The 19,312-nt window shown below is 43.6% G+C and overlaps 1 protein-coding gene across 3 annotated transcripts in view; it reads left to right on the plus strand.

Moving 5' to 3' along the window:
• The window catches only part of LOC117399345 (solute carrier family 45 member 4-like), a 72,431-nt gene that overhangs the window by 43,526 nt on the left and 9,593 nt on the right, over positions 1 to 19,312 (plus strand). For all 3 annotated transcript variants that reach the window (XM_059021262.1, XM_059021261.1, XM_059021263.1), the window contains 2 exons: positions 12,579 to 12,767; positions 17,554 to 17,733. In XM_059021262.1, the coding sequence (XP_058877245.1) occupies positions 12,579 to 12,767; positions 17,554 to 17,733 (369 nt within the window). The remainder of the gene's footprint in view (positions 1 to 12,578; positions 12,768 to 17,553; positions 17,734 to 19,312) is intronic.

The following is a 19,312-nucleotide window of genomic DNA, read 5'->3' on the forward strand; positions in this document are numbered from 1 at the left end:
CCAGCCTGCTTGGAGACGCTGTGCCAGATTGCTGGTGTGAAACCCGTTTACATGCTGTACCAGGGCTTCCTTCTTGGGCACGGAACCTTTCACAGCTGGATGGGAAACTTGGGTCTGCCCTGCAGAGTCCGCTCTCGGTGTGTCGCAATCGCTGATTCCGTTGGAGACGTGTGAACTGCAATTCCACAGGATTAGGGTTCCGTCAAATGCATTCCCGCTGTGTGTCAGCGCTGGAATGGGAACGTTTAGATTCTCTCTTCCAGCAAGCCAGAGGCTCGGGGAATAATTTGAGATGTGCTGTTCAAAAGTAAAGACTGCTGTGCAGTGTAAAGACCTCCAGCCCTGTTCTGAATGGGTATGAAGACCTGCTACCCCAGGGGTGCTCCAGCCCTGTTCTGAATGGGTATAAAGACCTGCTGTCCCAGGGGTGCTCCAGCCCTGTTCTGAATGGGTATAAAGACCTGCTGTCCCAGGGGTGCTCCAGTCCTGTTCTGAATGAGTGTAAAAACTTGCTACCCCAGGGGTGCTCCAGCCCTGTTCTGAATGGGTATAAAGACCTGCTACCCCAGGGGTGCTCCAGCCCTGTTCTGAATGGGTATAAAGACCTGCTGTCCCAGGGGTGCTCCAGCCCTGTTCTGAATGGGTATAAAGACCTGCTACCCCAGGGGTGCTCCAGCCCTGTTCTGAATGAGTGTAAAAACCTGCTACCCCAGGGGTGCTCCAGCCCTGTTCTGAATGGGTATAAAGACCTGCTACCCCAGGGGTGCTCCAGCCCTGTTCTGAATGGATGTAAAAACCTGCTACCCCAGGGGTGCTCCAGCCAATGGGTATAAAGACCTGCTACCCCAATTGAACCAATTCAACCTCCATCCACACCCTGAAGTAGTTCATTGTCTCATTTGACCTGTAGACCTGCAGTGGAATGGCCCTCCAGGACCGTGATTGGACACCCCAGTTCTACGCTGTTGTTCCATGAGCCCCAAAGGCATTACAAGGCAGCTTTTTGCTTGTTGTTTAATGTTCGACGTTGGCTACCACTGAAATATAACTTTAGACAAGATGTGTTTGGACCTTTGTTTTTAATGGATGTTTGTTTGGTTGTTTTTTTTTTACAGATGTGTTTTGTTTATTTTCTTTCTATGACAACGTTTAATACATGTATTAATCTCAATGTACTTGTGTACTGTGTAGTGCTCTATCTGCGTGTGCATAAATTAATCTGTACTCAGATCTATAACAAGCAGTAGTGTGTTTGTTGAGCTTTCAGAATCTGTATCTGTTTACAAACGTTTATAGTCTTGCACCAGAAAAAATAGATTTGTTTTGCGTAGTCGTGTGCAATCTGGTCTAAATAAACACATCTTTTTCAATTCCATGTGCAGTTATCCCGAATGCAGTCTTCACCTCCTTGCAAAATCCTGGCAAGTCCATGGAAGTCCGTGGCTAAATACTGCAGTGTTATACAAGGGGTACGACTGAGTCCAATTCATGCAATTTGAATTCTGTCCGTCAGGACGTGGAACAAAAGAAAAGAAATGATGCTGTCGCATAAGAAGCAAAATCATCCAGACGTTAGTATCAGCGCCTCTGCTACCAACCAATGCACCCCCTGAAAACACATCTGTGCAACAGCTAGTGTAGCTGTGTGTGTGTCTGTCCTGTGTGTGTGTGTGTGTGTGTGTGTGTGTGTGTGTGTCTGTCCTGTGTGTGTGTGTGTGTGTGTGTGTGTCGGTGTGTCGGTGTGTGTGTCTGTCTCTGTGTGTGTGTGTGTGTCTCTGTATGTGTGTGTCACCTTCACAGGGCACCTGCAGTCCTGATGATTCTCTGCGTGGATGAGAGACCTTAGTGGTTATGGAAGAGGACTGGGAGTCAGAAGATACAGTCGTCACATTCCACCTGTTAAACTGAATTAATACATTCAGTGCCAAATTACATTTTCTTTGGAAAAAAATCAGAAGACAAGCTGTATTTATGTAATTTGATACATTACAAAATGTATCCTAACAATATACAGTAGTTGGAGAAAATTAAATTGCAGGTTGTTGCCAGTTAAAAGTGTGCCAAAAAATAAGGACAATGGCACTTCATGGGTTGAGACAATGCTGTGTATAGCAAATGGTTTTTATTCTCATTTCAAACACACTAGCATGCAATTATGGGGCCACAAAGTGCAAGTTATTATTTGAGTGGCAAAGACAGCACCACAGGCTTCTCCCAGCACTGAACTCTTTCTAAGTAAATTCTATTGCCTGTAACCATACGAAATATGAAATATTTCAGTATTATAGAGCAGTGTGAAAATAAAGTCCTTTATTGTTGTTCACATGTTTTAAGCCCAGCCTGTTGCCCTGGAGATAGCAAAAGGCTGAAGTGAAGGAGAGTCTGCTGGAATGAGCTGGTCAGGTGAAAGTGTGTCTGTGTCGGGGAGAGGGGGGGGGGGGGGGGACATGTCTTTCCTTGCTGTTGCTGCAGTAACCCCCTCCTCCTCCCACAATGTCATAATAGCAGTGTTCCATGATCCCTCAGAGATTGGCTTCAGCCATCTCTTTAGAGAACAGCTCACCAGCATGTCATGGTGGTGCATACAGTCGTCTCTTTAGAGAACAGCTCTACAGCATGTCATGGTGGTGCATACAGTCGTCTCTTTAGAGAACAGCTCTACAGCATGTCATGGTGGTGCATACAGCCGTCTCTTTAGAGAACAGCTCTACAGCATGTCATGGTGGTGCATACAGCCATCTCTTTAGAGAACAGCTCTACAGCATGTCATGGTGGTGCATACAGCCGTCTCTTTAGAAAACAGCTCTACAGCATGTCATGGTGGTGCATACAGCCATCTCTTTAGAGAACAGCTCTACAGCATGTCATGGTGGTGCATACAGCCATCTCTTTAGAGAACAGCTCTACAGCATGTCATGGTGGTGCATACAGCCATCTCTTTAGAGAACAGCTCTACAGCATGTCATGGTGGTGCATACAGCCGTCTCTTTAGAGAACAGCTCTACAGCATGTCATGGTGGTGCATACAGCCATCTCTTTAGAGAACAGCTCTACAGCATGTCATGGTGGTGCATACAGCCATCTCTTTAGAGAACAGCTCTACAGCATGTCATGGTGGTGCATACAGCCATCTCTTTAGAGAACAGCTCTACAGCATGTCATGGTGGTGCATACAGTCCTGATAAAGTCCTGATCTGACAGCATGTAACACACACAGCTCTTATGATTACATGATACCGTTTATTTTTCAGTAAAAACAAGTTTTAATTGCAGTGAGTTAGTTCTGCTATATTTAAGATATTAAATACTCCACAGCAAGCACATTAGAGCTAAATGTAGTAAATGGCGGGTTTTTTGTTTTGTTTAGTGCAATCAAGTAACCTGCAGTAATAGTACACTTCCTAATTACAGTCCCAACTGTTTCTGTGTGTTCTGCTTTCACATTTCTGAACATGGTCAGTTTGAGAAATAAACTTTGTTTTCCCTGCAACAGCTGACCCTGCTTTAGTAGAAAATAAGAACATAAGAAAGTTTACAAACTTGCTTGTTTGGTTGTTAGTAGCTTATTGATCCCAGAATCTCATCAAGCAGCTTCTTGAAGGATCCCAGGGTGTCAGCTTCAACAACATTACTGGGGAGTTGGTTCCAGACCCTCACAATTCTCTGTGTAAGAAAATGTCTCATATTTTCTGTTATGAATGCCCCTTTATCTAATCTCCATTTGTGACCCCTGATCCTTGTTTCTTTTTTCAGGTAAAAAAAAGTCCCCAGGGTCGACATTGTCAATACCTTTTAGAATTTTTAATGCTTGAATCAGATTGTCGTGTAGTCTTCTTTGTTCAAGACTGAATAGATTCAATTCTTTAAGCTTGTCTGCATTCGACATGCCTTTTAAACCTGCACTATTCTAGAGCAGCATTATCCTTTTTGTAGCGAGGCAAGTACAAAACTCACGCTACAAACTGTTTTACATAATGGTAATGGTTTACTTAAATTACTGTGCCTGCTTCTTTGGCTGAAGAGATATTATCAGCTCATCATCTAAGTATGGAATATTGTGCAATGAAATCATTCTTAAACTCCTGATGGTAAACAATGTGACTAAATCTATTATATCTGGGATGCAAGACGCAACAGATGAAAAAAATCAATTTGTGTTGACTCTTGACTTTTATTTGGGCACTCTACGATTTGACTGCCGAAAGATAACGCTGGTTTATTGGAGTTCACAAAGGTAACTTTTTTCAGCTTGGTACAGTAACCTTTTCACATCCTTGTGTGTTTAATTCTTGCTCTTTTTGCTGCATTACAGCCCTTCATTAATTATTTTCTTTTTTTGAAGTTACCAGGGCATTTTGTTTATGGCACATGTGCAACACACAAACCTTAAGTGTATTTGTATTTGTTGCTGTTCTTGTTCTACGTTTCTTGAATGCAACTGTTCATTTTAAGCTACTTTTTTACACAACAGTACTCGCACGTGTTTGGTCACCATCACAACTGTTACACAAACTGGGGGTCGTGTATTCTGCTGTTAATACAGCACTTCTCTGCACTAAACATTTGTATTCGATCAAATTGTCCTTCTCGCACTTCAGTTTATTAAAACATGTGATATGCATTTATTTATTTATTTATTTATTTTAACATGCATTCATAAACACTGCATTGCCATGCTTTTGGGAGATGCAGCATTTTTTGCCTAACCCCTATAAACAGTTGTCAAAATGTTTGGTTTTTTTTGTTGCATTTGCACATTTTTAGTCGCAGTCGGGAGCCCTGCATCATAATTTGTCATTTCTCTGTGATTCAGCGGTGCACACAGATTGATCCATTCCAATGGTGTGATTGAGGGAGTATTCTGGTTGAGGAATCATATCGTCATGAAGAACAGCTGCCGGTGTGTACCAGTTGCAAGCCTGTCGCGTACCAGCACTGGTACGCCTACCACGGGTTGAAAACCACCGCTGGAGATCACTGGAGCATTCCACTACCTGTCAACCCAGCTCCAGCAGATACTCTGGGTCTTTTTAGTTGTGGAAAGAACATCTTTTGAGATGTTTTGCTGTTTGATCTTAGCAGGAAACAAACATCACAGAACATTTACAGACCCTAACCACACGGGGAGATTTACAATTTGTGGTGGTTTGTTTTTTGTGTGTTTCTACCGAAAAAATAAAAAATACAATCCACATAACTAGCAGATTTTTTATTTTTTTTTATTTTTGTTTCCCCCATCCTGATGAGATTTACAGATTGAGAAATACCTGGCAGTATAAGTCATGCCGTAGTAAAGTGGTTTGTTATGCCGTATTAAGGGAATTAGCATGTTTATTAAAGCCTAGGGAGCATTTCCTATTTAATTCAGGTGTCAAAGTCTGAGCTGATGCAATTGACTGTACTTGGCTGAGCTGGCGCTGCACTTACACATTAACAAGTGCAGCACCTGTTTCCTCGTGACATTACAGACTCTGTTCCAGCATTCACTCAGTGCGAAGGCAGTTCACTTCCCCCACTACCTCCTCCCCTTCGTACTGTTCACAGCATTGGAAAGCAAAAGGACTCCTTGGCAGCCTCAGGTTTTGATGATAGCTTTTAAACCCGTGGTTTTCAGCCCTGGTCCTGGAGCAGCCACCCAGCGGTGCCAGTGCTTGTTGTAGCCAGGAATATGTTTTAAGCATGCATTGTTTTCCAAGACTTTAAAGAATCCACTGATTTTTTCAGGGCCCCCTTTCCACTCAAAGCTATTTTACAAATGTGCCTAGAGCTATGTTCCTGTGTTTTATTTAAAAGTAGAGGGGTGTGGGGGTAAGCCATGAAGCCCCTGTCCCCTACATTACCCATGATGCTCAGAGTCAGCAGAATTGTGTATTGTTCTTAATTGTATTATTACTTGCACTGTGATTCTTGAAATGTATTTTTGTTTACGACTGTGAGTCGCCCTGGATAAGGGCGTCTGCTAAGAAATACATAATAATAATAATAATATAATCTGTAAAATCCACAGCTCTTTAAGGGGTTGGTTGCTTTCAAGTAACAGTTGTACACTAATTAACAATGTTTGCCAACCACTGCACTGCTGCCTGAGAAAGGTTAGACAAAGAGATGGTTGCAAAGCCACTGAACATTTCCGATATTAACTGGAATTACTGTTGAAACTCTGACACGAGTTCAAGACGTATCCCTACATGCATAATCTTTGCCAGCTTGCAACCCAGAGCGTTCATTTGAACACTGGAACAGAAAACCTGTGGTAAACATTGGCTTGCACTACTCCTGCTTTTCAATGTTTGGTAGTTTTCTGCTCCTTTTCATATGAATAGTGACTGGTGACTGGACATGCTAAACAGGTGCAGAGTTTCAACTCACCTTGCTGTTTATCTCCACTGAACATCAGCCTGCCCTGAGACACTTGTACTCAGCTTGGGGAGACAGTTGGGCCCTGGCTTTAGTGGATAACTTAATCACTCATGGAAGACAAGCTGCGACCGAGCAGATCAGGACATGCTATAAAAACCATGTAGAGTATTCTGCCAGTGACACATGCTATAACCTATGTAGAGCATTCTGCCAGTGATGGTGTGAGCAGTGCATGGGAGTGATTTGTTTTATGGTTAATGTGTCTCAGTTGTGCACCCCAGCCTTCCCCTGAAACACCGCTCAAATACCCAGGCACCCCGCACCCCGCACCTCGCGTTAAGGTTTAAAGGGTGAGGGGTTTCCCTTGTTCTGATTGTTTTTCTGCCCTGAGTAAACCCCCTCTAACTGCTGTGGCACAATAAGCATTTCCTCTAGAGCATGACTTGCTGCTCTCACTATTGTCACCCCTTTTTCCCTGATTGAAAAACGGCATTATTCAGTGCAACCCAATATCCTGTTTGGATGTTACAGGGTAGGGTTGAAAAAGTCCACGGCCAATAAAAAACACTTTGTGTGTGTGCGTGCGTGCGTGCGTGTGTGTTTTTTGTTCTGTTTTTTTTTTGCGGAGGATTGTAAAATGTGTTTTTGTTTTCCCATATATTCACAAGGTACAAAAAGGAAGAGGAAGTTCAGGGCTGACCAGCATACAGGAGGCCTGTCACCAGGCCCGGAAGAGAGTTTGGGATGAAATATAATAAAAGAACAAGTTCCCAAGCCGGGCCAGTAATAATGCTGATTGTTATTTCGTGAATTCTGATATCCTGTGTCGATAAAGTCTTCCAGAGGTTCTTCCCACACACACCCCTTGGACTCTGAGAAGAATGCAATCACATTGTCATTTTAGGGAGCAATAAGCTGTTTCATAAGAAGCTCTTCTGTTAGTGCTGAATGGTTGTGCAGCTTTTCAGAGCTTTTGTTATCACTGGCTCAAGCTCTTGGACTTACTGGGTCAAGGCTGTTGTCTTTATGCAAAACATCCACCACAATATTGCATTTGTTTTGTAACATATCAAGTGAAGCCTTTGAGCAGTTTAGCTTCTATTGAACATAAAAACCCCTGAGTTTTGATTAGTTTGAACTACAGTACTGTAGCAAACATGATTTATACTGTGTTTGCGTTTTCACCACCCAGGGCTAGCGCTGAGGATTGTACAGTATTTGATACATTGAACGGGTACCAGTATTGAATACTGGCTGTGCACTAAATAGTCATAACTGCAGTACAAATAGCCCAGATTTAACCTTACTCCACAACTCCTAATACTAAAAACAGAGTAATAATCTCACTACCAAGTCATATACTGTATCCCTAAAACTAAATCTGAAACCCTGAGAAGGAATTACTGACATGGTTCAGTCTGAATCTTAACACCAATTCATAGTCCTTTTGACCAAACTATCCCTTGGTAACCCAGGTATTTGTACCTGTACCTTACTGAATCACTTTGAGAGGAGCTGGACTTTATTTCCAGTTGATCAGGCAGTGCGTGAAAGCTTGCTTTCTTTAGCCCAGCATGGGGATGTGCATCCCTTGAAAGCAAGCATCTATACTGATAAATTTCACATAAAGAAATTAGGAACTGTGCATCTCTTTGTGGGGTGCACGGTGCATGTTTCTGTTGGCATTATTCCTGGTGCTCTGTAGTTCAGATTTATTCAATCTTAGCTTTTTTTCTCTCAAGCAAAGGGTTCTCTTTCCAGCGCTGGCACAAAGCCGCAGTGTAACCAGCAGAAGACATGATGAAGCAGGTAGCCTCCTGTGCATTGCTTCAGCAGAGATCACAGGGGAGGGACTGTAGAAGATTCCAGCAGCGACTGCGTAGTGGAACATTTTTAAAAGTGGCCTGCAATTTCAATTTGAGTAAAAAAAAAAAAAAAAAAAAAAAAGGCGTAATTTTGGAGTACAATTACACAACTGCTGAACGGGGTTGTGAAATAGACTCTGGAGTGACGGGAAGGGATTGGATGAGTGCCAGCATCGTGTATGACAGGCTTCTATCCCCTCAGAAGCGCAATTCACCCAACATGACCACAATATGAGCCATTTAAAATAAAAAAAACAGACCAGAGTAAATGCCATTGTATCTGCAGTTCAGTTCTAGCACAGAAAGTCCTAAAGAAATGCAGTTATTTGTGTGATAAAGCTCTATACCAGTATTATTATTATTATTATTATTTATTTCTTAGCAGACGCCCTTATCCAGGGCGACTTACAATTGTTACAAGATATCACATTATTTTTACATACAATTGCCCATTTATACAGTTGGGTTTTTATTGGAGCAATCTAGGTAAAGTACCTTGCTCAAGGTTACAGCAGCAGTGTCCCCACCGGGGATTGAACCCACGACCCTCCGGTCAAGAGCCCAGAGCCCTAACCACTACTCCACACTGCTGTGGCAACAGAACAGCTTTTGACCTCTGAGAATATTATGGTCTGTTCTATAACAATTCACTGAATGCATGTTGACCACCTGCCATTCAATAATCAAAACCTCTGGAGTGTACAATAGAAATGAAATTAACGCAACGTTTCCCTATGCAGCAAGGGAAAGCAATATTCAGTAAAACTTGCTCATCCGAAGAGGTGTGTTCTGAGTGTGTTTTTTTTTTTGTTTTGTTTGATTGCTTCCCCCACTGTACAGCAAGTCAAATCTTCAGCAAAGTGTTTCCAGCACAGTTACCATTCAAAGCACTGCAAGATAGTTTGCATATTATTTGTCTGCAGCTATTATAAGTCTGTATAACCAACATGCTTTACGAATGTATGCAGAGTGCTTTTCTTTAAACTGCATAAACGTCAGGTAGAGCACTGCTGTGGTGCGGTATGTAATACTACAGCAGCTGGGACCTGGAGAGCTCTGCAGCCAGGCTGCCGTTTAAAAGATCTTTAATAAGCTACTTCTCCAATGCAGGTCTGTTCTGCTCGCTGTATAATGGCAAATCTCAGGCTCTGAATGGACAAAAGAGGCCTCAGCCTGTGCTTTCAGTCCTGCGGTGTTTCTGTAGTAGATGCTTTCTGGACAGTCGTCTTCACAGGTAGCTTTCTTGCGGCTTTGTCTGTCACTGAAAGTCACTGATCCCTGACAACCTTCATTTTAAGCGGCAACGATGGTTGAGCTTTCAGTGTTGAATTTCGTATGCGCAGTGCTTGTGTGTGTGTGTGTGCGTGTGAGTGTGTCTGTACCTTTATAGTCACCTACCTGCACGGCACACACTGCTGTAATATTTTGGTATCTGTGTTTCAAAAAGGGTTATAAACAAGAGCAGTACTGGGGGTGACTTCCTGTGTGCAGATCAGGGAGGGGGTGGGTCGAATGGCCCCCTCCTGAGTGTAACGGTTCTAATGTTCTTTTGACAATGTACCTCTCGGTTGGGAAAGCTTACTAATACTAACAATATTTTGCACAGTGAATAGAATTGAACCCTGTAAACAGTGTATTAATACTGCTTTGCATTATCAACACATAAAAGTGTTTAGTAGCATCCCACCTTTTTGTATGTTGCACTGAAAGATGTAGCACAGGTCCATGTGATGGGGGGGGGGGCTGCACACAAGAGTTTGATGCATTCCTGGCTTTATTGTGGGCTTTAGAAACATGTATCTGCAGTCCACGCTTGTTACGCTCATGATAAAACAGGACCGCTTCAGCTGCTGTGCAATGGGCAGCAGTGTGGAGTAGTGGTTAGGGCTCTGGACTCCTGACCGGAGGGTTGTGGGTTCAATCCCCAGTGGGGGACACTGCTGTTGTACCCTTGAGCAAGGTACTTTACCTAGATTGCTCCAGTAAAAACCCAACTGTATAAATGGGTAATTGTATGTAAAATAATGTGATATCTGTATAATGTGAAATAATGTATAATGTGATATCTTGTAACAATTGTAAGTTGCCCTGGATAAGGGCGTCTGCTAAGAAATAAATAATAATAATAATGGAAGTATATTCGATTTAAGGAACATTAGCTTGAAGAGTTTCATGAGGACTGAGCTCTAGAGAAACAGCATCTCCTCATCCAATGTGTGGAATGGGTGACTTTTCCTGTAGATGTGAAAAGGTACACAGCTACTGTACTCCACATCGGAAGACTCTAATATTAGTCTGATGAAGAATGTAATCATGATCTTGTTCTATGTGTGTTTTGGGGAATTTTAAAGGTAGCTGGTTTCCCCTGCACTCTGGCACTCGCTGAGCCCTGCTGTAATTGGCAACGCCATTCCCTTGCTGTAATTGGTAACGCCATTCCCTTGCTGTAATTGGCAATGCCATTCCCTTGCTGTAATTGGCAATGCCATTCCCTTGCTGTAATTGGCAATGCCATTCCCTTGCTGTAATTGGTAATGCCATTCCCTTGCTGTAATTGGCAACGCCATTCCCTTGCTGTAATTGGTAACACCATTCCCTTGCTGTAATTGGTAACACCATTCCCTTGCTGTAATTGGTAACGCCATTCCCTTGCTGTAATTGGTAACGCCATTCCCTTGCTGTAATTGGCAATGCCATTCCCTTGCTGTAATTGGTAACGCCATTCCCTTGTATCCTGGTTACTTTAAGTTTACGTTTGATGGAGTTTTTTGTTTGATTTTCTGCCAGGTATTGTTGCCTTGCCACCAATGAAATGCCTAACAACTGGAATTCTGGGACAAAAACCAGGACAGGTTTAAACTGGTTACGAATGTACAAACACAATATTACAGCTCATATTTATTCCCATTTAACAATTTGCATACCCTAGCCCAAATGTGTTACAATAGTGGCTGCTTTTATTTGCATTAAACTTACCAAACTCTGCCACCACATGGCCAAGTGTGGTAATAGAATCAGAGGTCCTAAAAAGAAAGTACAGTGTGAATTTTCTACTTGTGCCTCCCCCCCTCCTCCCCCCCCCTCTGATTTATTGTGCTCTACTGGTGTCTTTTAACAGTTTAATGTATTGCTCTGAAGAGAAGGTCCATCCTGTGTCTGCTTTATAATGATTTCCTGAGGTCAGCCCAACTGAAATACTACATCCCATTATTCTAGAGGGGAGACAGTTCTATCTTTCTTATGAAATGGAGAAGTCCTCGACCAGGGAGGTCCTGCCCAAACACTCATCACCACAGGATTTTACTTTGTAACTCGCTGTGGTTATTTCATTAATGGTTTTATTTATTTATTTATTTTTAGTTTTTATAGTTCCACAAAATGGTCCCTACTTTTAACTTTTGTAACTCGGTTATGTTTTTCGGGGGGCGGGGGCAGGGGGGGAGGGGGCTAAAGGTGCTTTTCCACTGGCTATCGAGCAAAAACTCTGACCTCGCAACACATGTGAATGTGGCTCTGATGAAACTCTGACCTCTCAACACATGTGAATGTGGCTCTGATGAAACTGCCCTCGCAACACATGTGAATGTGGCTCTGAGCCGAGCAGGGCCAGGGATGGGGTTGGTGATTTTTATCATTGCGTTGCATCAGTCAGTACACCTTTTATACCATACGCCGTCTCAGGCTGAAATCCAAATTACCACCCTCTCTCTGAGAAGCATTCTTCTCTTCTTTGCGTAATCAGCCTGTTGTTGCATTTCAGTTGTATTAAGTAATATATGAATAAAAATGAAGAAAGACAACCATAACCTCTGGATCCACACAGTGCCTCTTCATACCGCATCTTCATACCGCATCATCTACATGAGACTCGACACGTTTATCGTGTGTGACGTCAGCTGCACGGCTCGGCTCTGCAGTGGAAACACAACCAGGCTCCTCCTAACCTGCCCTGGGCTGGCTGGGCTCTGCAGTGGAAACACAACCAGGCTCCTCCTAACCTGCCCTGGGCTGGCTGGGCTCTGCAGTGGAAACACAACCAGGCTCCTCCTAACCTGCCCTGGGCTGGCTGGGCTCTGCAGTGGAAACACAACCAGGCTCCTCCTAACCTGCCCTGGGCTGGCTCGGCTCGGTTCAACTCGGTTGTGTAGTGGAAAAGAGGTAATGGAGAAATCCAGGTGCTTCTGTTTGGTTGTGTGAATTTTTGGACTCCAAATCTGTTTAAACTCCACGTTCTTTGCTTTTGCTGAAATCTCGCACCCAGGGAGGATTTGGGGAACTTTCTCTCCTGCTGCACATTGAGCTGTTCTATTTGCACTGTAATTTTAAATAGTTCTGTTTTTGTGTTTTATTCAGGTCTTCCAGAACAGTACTACAGTCTGACGTGGTTCCTGAGCCCCATCCTGGGGCTGATCTTCACTCCCCTGATCGGCTCTGCCAGCGACCGCTGCACCTTGCCATGGGGCCGCAGGCGGCCGTTCATCCTGGCGCTCTGCATCGGTGTGCTCCTGGGGGTGGCGCTGTTTCTCAACGGGTCCGTTATAGGTAAGGAAGGGGTCCTACTGTCCTGTGATGAGTGGGCACTATAAAGGGTAAAGGTATCTCACTGTAATCTATTATAAGGAATGTGGAAACTAAGCTCCAGAGGTTCTTAGATCCTCTGATAATAAGTCTATCATGCTTTAGGAAGTTGCATTCTGGTTTGAAGAAGGAATAGAAGTTATCCAATATGTGGATAGAGAGAAGAGAATTACTGAGCACTTGATGCTGTGCTATTAACAATGTAACACATTCGTTATTTGAGCGGAGAACATTATGAAACTGCATTCCTATTTTTGCCATGTTGGCTCCAGCTGTAGAACACAATGTGCTCTCCATATTGAAAACCAAGAAAAGTTAGGTACTGCAAAGGACATCAGTTAGAAGTGTTTAGAATAGTGGTTGATCATTGAAGGACTGCGTTGATGAACTCTCTTGTCAGGATGTCAGGACACATCAGTCTAGACTCTTATTAGTGATTTGTTGCTGCAAGCCCAAGTAAGTTAACCAGCCCTCATTTATGGTAGCTGAGCAAAAGAAATGACTGTAGTGTAGGTGACTTTGTGATGCCCATAGGTGTGAATAACACAGTGTTAATTAGCTTTGCATCAATTAAGAACATAAGAACATAAGAAAGTTTACAAACGAGAGGAGGCCATTGAGCCCATCTTGCTTGTTTGGTTGTTAGTAGCTTATTGATCCCAGAATCTCATCATGCAGCTTCTTGAAGGATCCCAGGGTGTCAGCTTCAAAAACATTACTGGGGAGCTGGTTCTAGACCCTCACACTTCTCTGTGTAAAAAAGTGCCTCCTATTTTCTGTTCTGAATGCCCTTTTATCTAATCTCCATTTGTGACCCCTGGTCCTTGTTTCTTTTTTCAGGTCGAAAAAGTCCCCTGGGTCAACACTGTCTATACCTTTTAGGATTTTGAATGCTTGAATCAGATCGCCGCGTAGTCTTCTTTGTTCAAGACTGAATAGATTCAATTCGTTTAGCCTGTCTGCATACGACATGCCTTTAAAACCCGGGATAATTCTGGTTGCTCTTCTTTGCACTCTTTCTAGAGCAGCAATATCCTTTTTGTAACGAGGTGACCAGAACTGAACACAATATTCTAGGTGAGGTCTTACTAAGTTTTAACATTACTTCCCTTGATTTAAATTCAACACTTCTCACAATATATCCGAGGATATTGTTGGACTTTTTTATAGCTTCCCCACATTGTCTAGATGAAGACATTTCTGAGTCAACATTAACTCCTAGGTCTTTTTCATAGATTCCTTCTTCAATTGCAGTATCTCCCATATAATATTTATAATGCACATTTTTATTGCCACTATGTCACTGTGTAGATTGAAAACAGTTCAATTCAATGAGAGTCATGGATGGTGTCAAGTCTTTCTGTACAGTAGAAAAAAATAACAAGAAAAAGAAACCGCTGAAGCAAGAACTGACATGGCTGCGTAAATAGTAAATAGAGGCATGGAGTGATTATATTCAACAGAATGTAGCAACACAGCCACTGGTGGCAGTGTGGGCTGCCTGTCACGGTAAACACATTCTCTCAGGAGAAAATAAAACCATTGCCCTATCAAATGCATTTGCGAGCAAACTCTGTTCAATAAAATGGAATTCACGTTCAGTATTGATTTCAGAAGGCATTTATTTCCTTTGCATAATCTGCTGTTCGTTCATAAATTTGGAGGAATATGAACATGACTCCTTTTTTATTTTTTATTTTTGCCTACTAATCCATTTCAAGCAGTGTTTGTCCCCATATTCAAGTCCCAGCACTATGAAATAGTTGTACTCTGTGGGTAGAGGGGTGTGCGCAGTCATGCAGACTGTATACTGGTATTAACCTCTCCTCTAGTGGGTCTCCTCCCATCCTTGTGGACAGGTATTCCAAGCAGCCATCTCACTTCACATTGATGAGATTCTTTAGCCAGCGGACAGACAGAGAGACCTGAGACTCAATTTGCAGAGTGTCTTCCACAGCACCCAGTGGAGCAATGTCTTTGTTACCCCTGAGCTGCCTGATCTTGCTTGTTGTTTTGCTGTACATGGTGCTCCTGTATGTGTAGTGATTAGTTCTGTAGTCCCTTGTCAACCCCGTACTGTTGCAGTCCGTCAGCTTCCTGTTTTAATAAGCCGGTGAGTAGCGCAGTGTCTGCAGAGTGCAAGCCCTGCAGCAGCAGTGTGAATTCAGTCAGCCTGTGTGACATGGGAAAGGATCAGGAACCAGTTCACAGGGAACCGTTTCCTGTTGTGTTTTTTTTTTACCTTTCATTGCCTATCTGTAAATACTTCCTGTCTCCGGTATTATTAAAAAGCATCCCCCTGTTCCACACTGCGTGTGCAGCAGTACTGCATTGTGAGTCGCATTGTGCTGCCATCGACTAGAACAAGAACTACAGCTCTTTTTTAAATGTTCTTTAAATAGACAAGCGCCTGGGAACAGAACAATGCTCTCTCTCTCTCTCTCTCTCTCTCTCTCTCTCTCTCTCTCTGTCTCTGTCTCTCTGTCTCTCTCTCTCTCTCCAATTTTAAATAGCCAGTTGTTTTTTAATGAACTTGTCCAAGCTTGAACTGTAAAGATAACTCTTGTCTAATGTGATTTTCTTTTTTTTTTTGGGGGGGGGGGGGAGCATTTGTTGCTTGTGAAAATATGTTGCATATATCTACCAGGGCTCAACCCGGAGCTGTGCCTACCAGGGCTCAACCCGGAGCTGTCTCTACCCGGAGCTGTCTCTACCAGGGCTCAACCCTGAGCTGTGCCTACCAGGACTCAACCCGGAGCTGTCTCTACCAGGGCTCAACCCGGAGCTGTGCCTACCAGGGCTCAACCCGGAGCTGTGCCTACCAGGGCTCAACCCTGAGCTGTGCCTACCAGGGCTCAACCCTGAGCTGTGCCTACCAGGGCTCAACCCTGAGCTGTGCCTACCAGGGCTCAACCCTGAGCTGTGCCTACCAGGGCTCAACCCAGAGCTGTGCCTACCAGGGCTCAACCCGGAGCTGTGCCTACCAGGGCTCAACCCGGAGCTGTGCCTACCAGGGCTCAACCCGGAGCTGTGCCTACCAGGGCTCAACCCGGAGCTGTGCCTACCAGGGCTCAACCCGGAGCTGTCTCTACCAGGGCTCAACCCGGAGCTGTGCCTACCAGGGCTCAACCCGGAGCTGTGCCTACCAGGGCTCAACCCGGAGCTGTGCCTACCAGGGCTCAACCCGGAGCTGTGCCTACCAGGGCTCAACCCGGAGCTGTGCCTACCAGGGCTCAACCCGGAGCTGTCTCTACCAGGGCTCAACCCGGAGCTGTCTCTACCAGGGCTCAACCCGGAGCTGTCTCTACCAGGGCTCAACCCGGAGCTGTCTCTACCAGGGCTCAACCCGGAGCTGTGCCTACCAGGGCTCAACCCGGAGCTGTCCCTACCAGGGCTCAACCCGGAGCTGTGCCTACCAGGGCTCAACCCGGAGCTGTGCCTACCAGGGCTCAACCCGGAGCTGTGCCTACCAGGGCTCAACCCGGAGCTGTGCCTACCAGGGCTCAACCCAGAGCTGTGCCTACCAGGGCTCAACCCGGAGCTGTGCCTACCAGGGCTCAACCCGGAGCTGTCTCTACCAGGGCTCAACCCGGAGCTGTCTCTACTAGGGCTCAACCCGAAGCTGTGCCTACCAGGGTTGGATTTTTGTTAGTCCGTGCAGCCTCTCTAATGAGAGACGCTTACACAGGCATGAATTCTCATTACCCCTCGCGAAGTCCCAGGATTGGCTTTGACACCTGCACGCCCGTTATTTCTATTTCTGCAGCAGCCCGCATTGGTTCAGATCAGCACCGCAGTGACTTCACATGCTGGGCACAGTGCACTAGGGGACTGTTAAACCAATAGCTGTCATCTCACTGACAGTAAAGGATGCAGGGCAAAGTGCATGACTATAAACAGATACACTGCTGTGGCTGAGTCCAGGTGGATAAATCATAGATATTTTGACAGACCCTTAGATACTCAGATGGATGATGAGGGATAGAGACATTGATTGACACAGGTATATTTTTAATTGAATCGAGGGAGAGATGGCCTGTTTTTCTAGATCAATAGAACAGGACAGATCAGTGAATGCCTGCACACTGCACGTAGCACAGCATTACTGTGTTAAGTGTGCAGAATGCAGATTATCACTAAGTACTGTGCCATGTTTCAAATACTGGGAGTGGTTTATTTGGATTTAGAAGCAAACCGTGGTGCACACAATGATACCAAACAGCACAGTGACTACTTTTCTCCATTTAAATCGGCTGAATGACTGATTACAAGATTGGAGACATGTGTGATACTAATTAAAGAAACTAATTAGTTTGAAATATCACTATAATCCAATTATTTATTATCTTTTCTAAGGGGTACCAACAAATGTGTCCAGGCCATTTTAGAATATCTTTGTAGAATAAGCAATAATGAATCTCTTTTCACAGCTTCTTTGCTTTATTCTATGACATACCAAAGGCATGCAAGTATACATGATAAAATAGCTTTTAATTTTATCACTTTTCAGGAGGAATGAAGCATTATTTCAATGAGCTGTGAGGGTACCAACAAATTTGAGCACGTCTGTATATATATATATATATATATATATATATATATATATATATATATATATATATAAAGCCAACTTCTTGACCAGGTCTCCCTTGAAAAGAGATTTCAAAGGTTAAATAAATACATTTAAAAAATGACTTGTCCTGACGTTTGTTCCTGCTTGCTTCTCTTAACGTAATTAATGTTCCTCCAGGTTTGGCCGTTGGAGATGTTCCCGGTAAGCAGCCAATTGGTATAGTCCTGACGGTGCTGGGCGTGGTGGTGTTGGATTTCTCTGCCGACGCCTCGGAGGGGCCGATCCGGGCCTATCTGCTGGATGTGGCAGATACAGAGGAACAAGACATGGCCCTGAACATTCACGCCTTCTCTGCCGGTGAGGACACGCACTGTGCTGCTGCTGTACTTGTGCACCTGTAATAACTCTTCATAAGAACACAAGAAAAGTTTGGGAACGAGAAAAGGCCATTCGGCCCATCGAGGCTCATCCCTTGTTAGCACACCATTCTCCCCTACACCATTCTCCCCTACATTTTTAAATGTACCCAGTGTTTTAGATCCTACTACTTCACCTGGTAGGCTATTCCATGCATTTCTTTATTTATACAAAAAAGTGCTTCCTACCTTTTGTTCTAAGCTTACTGTATACTCAGCTTCCTCTTATGCCCTCTTGTTCTTCTCTGTGCTGAATCTGAAGTACATAAGAACATAAGAACATAAGAAAGTTTACAAACGAGAGGAGGCCATTCAGCCCATCTTGCTCGTTTGGTTGTTAGTAGTTTTTTGATCCCAGAATCTCATCAAGCAGCTTCTTGAAGGATCCCAGGGTGTCAGCTTCAACAACATTACTGGGGAGTTGGTTCCAGACCCTCACAATTCTCTGTGTAAAAAAGTGCCTCCTATTTTCTGTTCTGAATTCCCCTTTATCTAATCTCCATTTGTGACCCCTGGTCCTTGTTTCTTTTTTCAGGTCAAAAAAGTCCCCTGGGTCGACATTGTCTATACCTTTTAGGATTTTGAATGTTTGAATCAGATCACCGCGTAGTCTTCTTTGTAGTGTTTTGGGTTAGCTTTATCTATACCATTTATGCTTTTAAACACTTAAGTCAAGCCCCCTCTTTCCCTTCTTCCCCTAGGCTGAAGAGATTTAGTTATTTTAACCTGTTCTCATACTGTAGCTCAGCTCCTGTCAATTTGCTTGATGCATTCCTGTCATAAAGACGGGATTCCTCATTTACCACAAATGGTAAAATGCATGAAACTTTTTAGAAGTTGTTTAAGATGTCTAATTAAAGCACAATGTGATCTTACATTTTCACACACAAGTGCCTATTGTTTCTATATCACTGATTACTGAGTGAAAATGTAAATTCTCACACCCTGAGGTGTTCATGCAGGCAGGTGTATAAAGGATATCAATGACACATCCTTGAGGTGTTCATGCAGGCAGGTATATAAAGGATATCAGTGACACATCTTGAGGTGTTCATGCAGGCAGGTATATAAAGGATATCAGTGACACATCTTGAGGTTTTCATGCAGGCAGGTATATAAAGGATATCAATGACACATCTTGAGGTGTTCATGCAGGCAGGTATATAAAGGATATCAATGACACATCTTGAGGTGTTCATGCAGGCAGGTATATAAAGGATATCAATGACACATCTTGAGGTGTTCATGCAGGCAGGTATATAAAGGATATCAATGACACATCTTGAGGTGTTCATGCAGGCAGGTATATAAAGGATATCAATGACACATCTTGAGGTGTTCATGCAGGCAGGTATATAAAGGATATCAATGACACATCCAGAGGTGTTCATGCAGGCAGGTATATAAAGGATATCAATGACACATCTTGAGATGTTCATGCAGGCAGGTATATAAAGGATATAAATGACAAATCTTGAGGTGTTCTAAAAAATCTGCACACTACTGTACAATACAATATG

Source organism: Acipenser ruthenus, chromosome 4, assembly GCF_902713425.1.
Source record: "Acipenser ruthenus chromosome 4, fAciRut3.2 maternal haplotype, whole genome shotgun sequence".
Taxonomy (NCBI): domain Eukaryota; kingdom Metazoa; phylum Chordata; class Actinopteri; order Acipenseriformes; family Acipenseridae; genus Acipenser; species Acipenser ruthenus.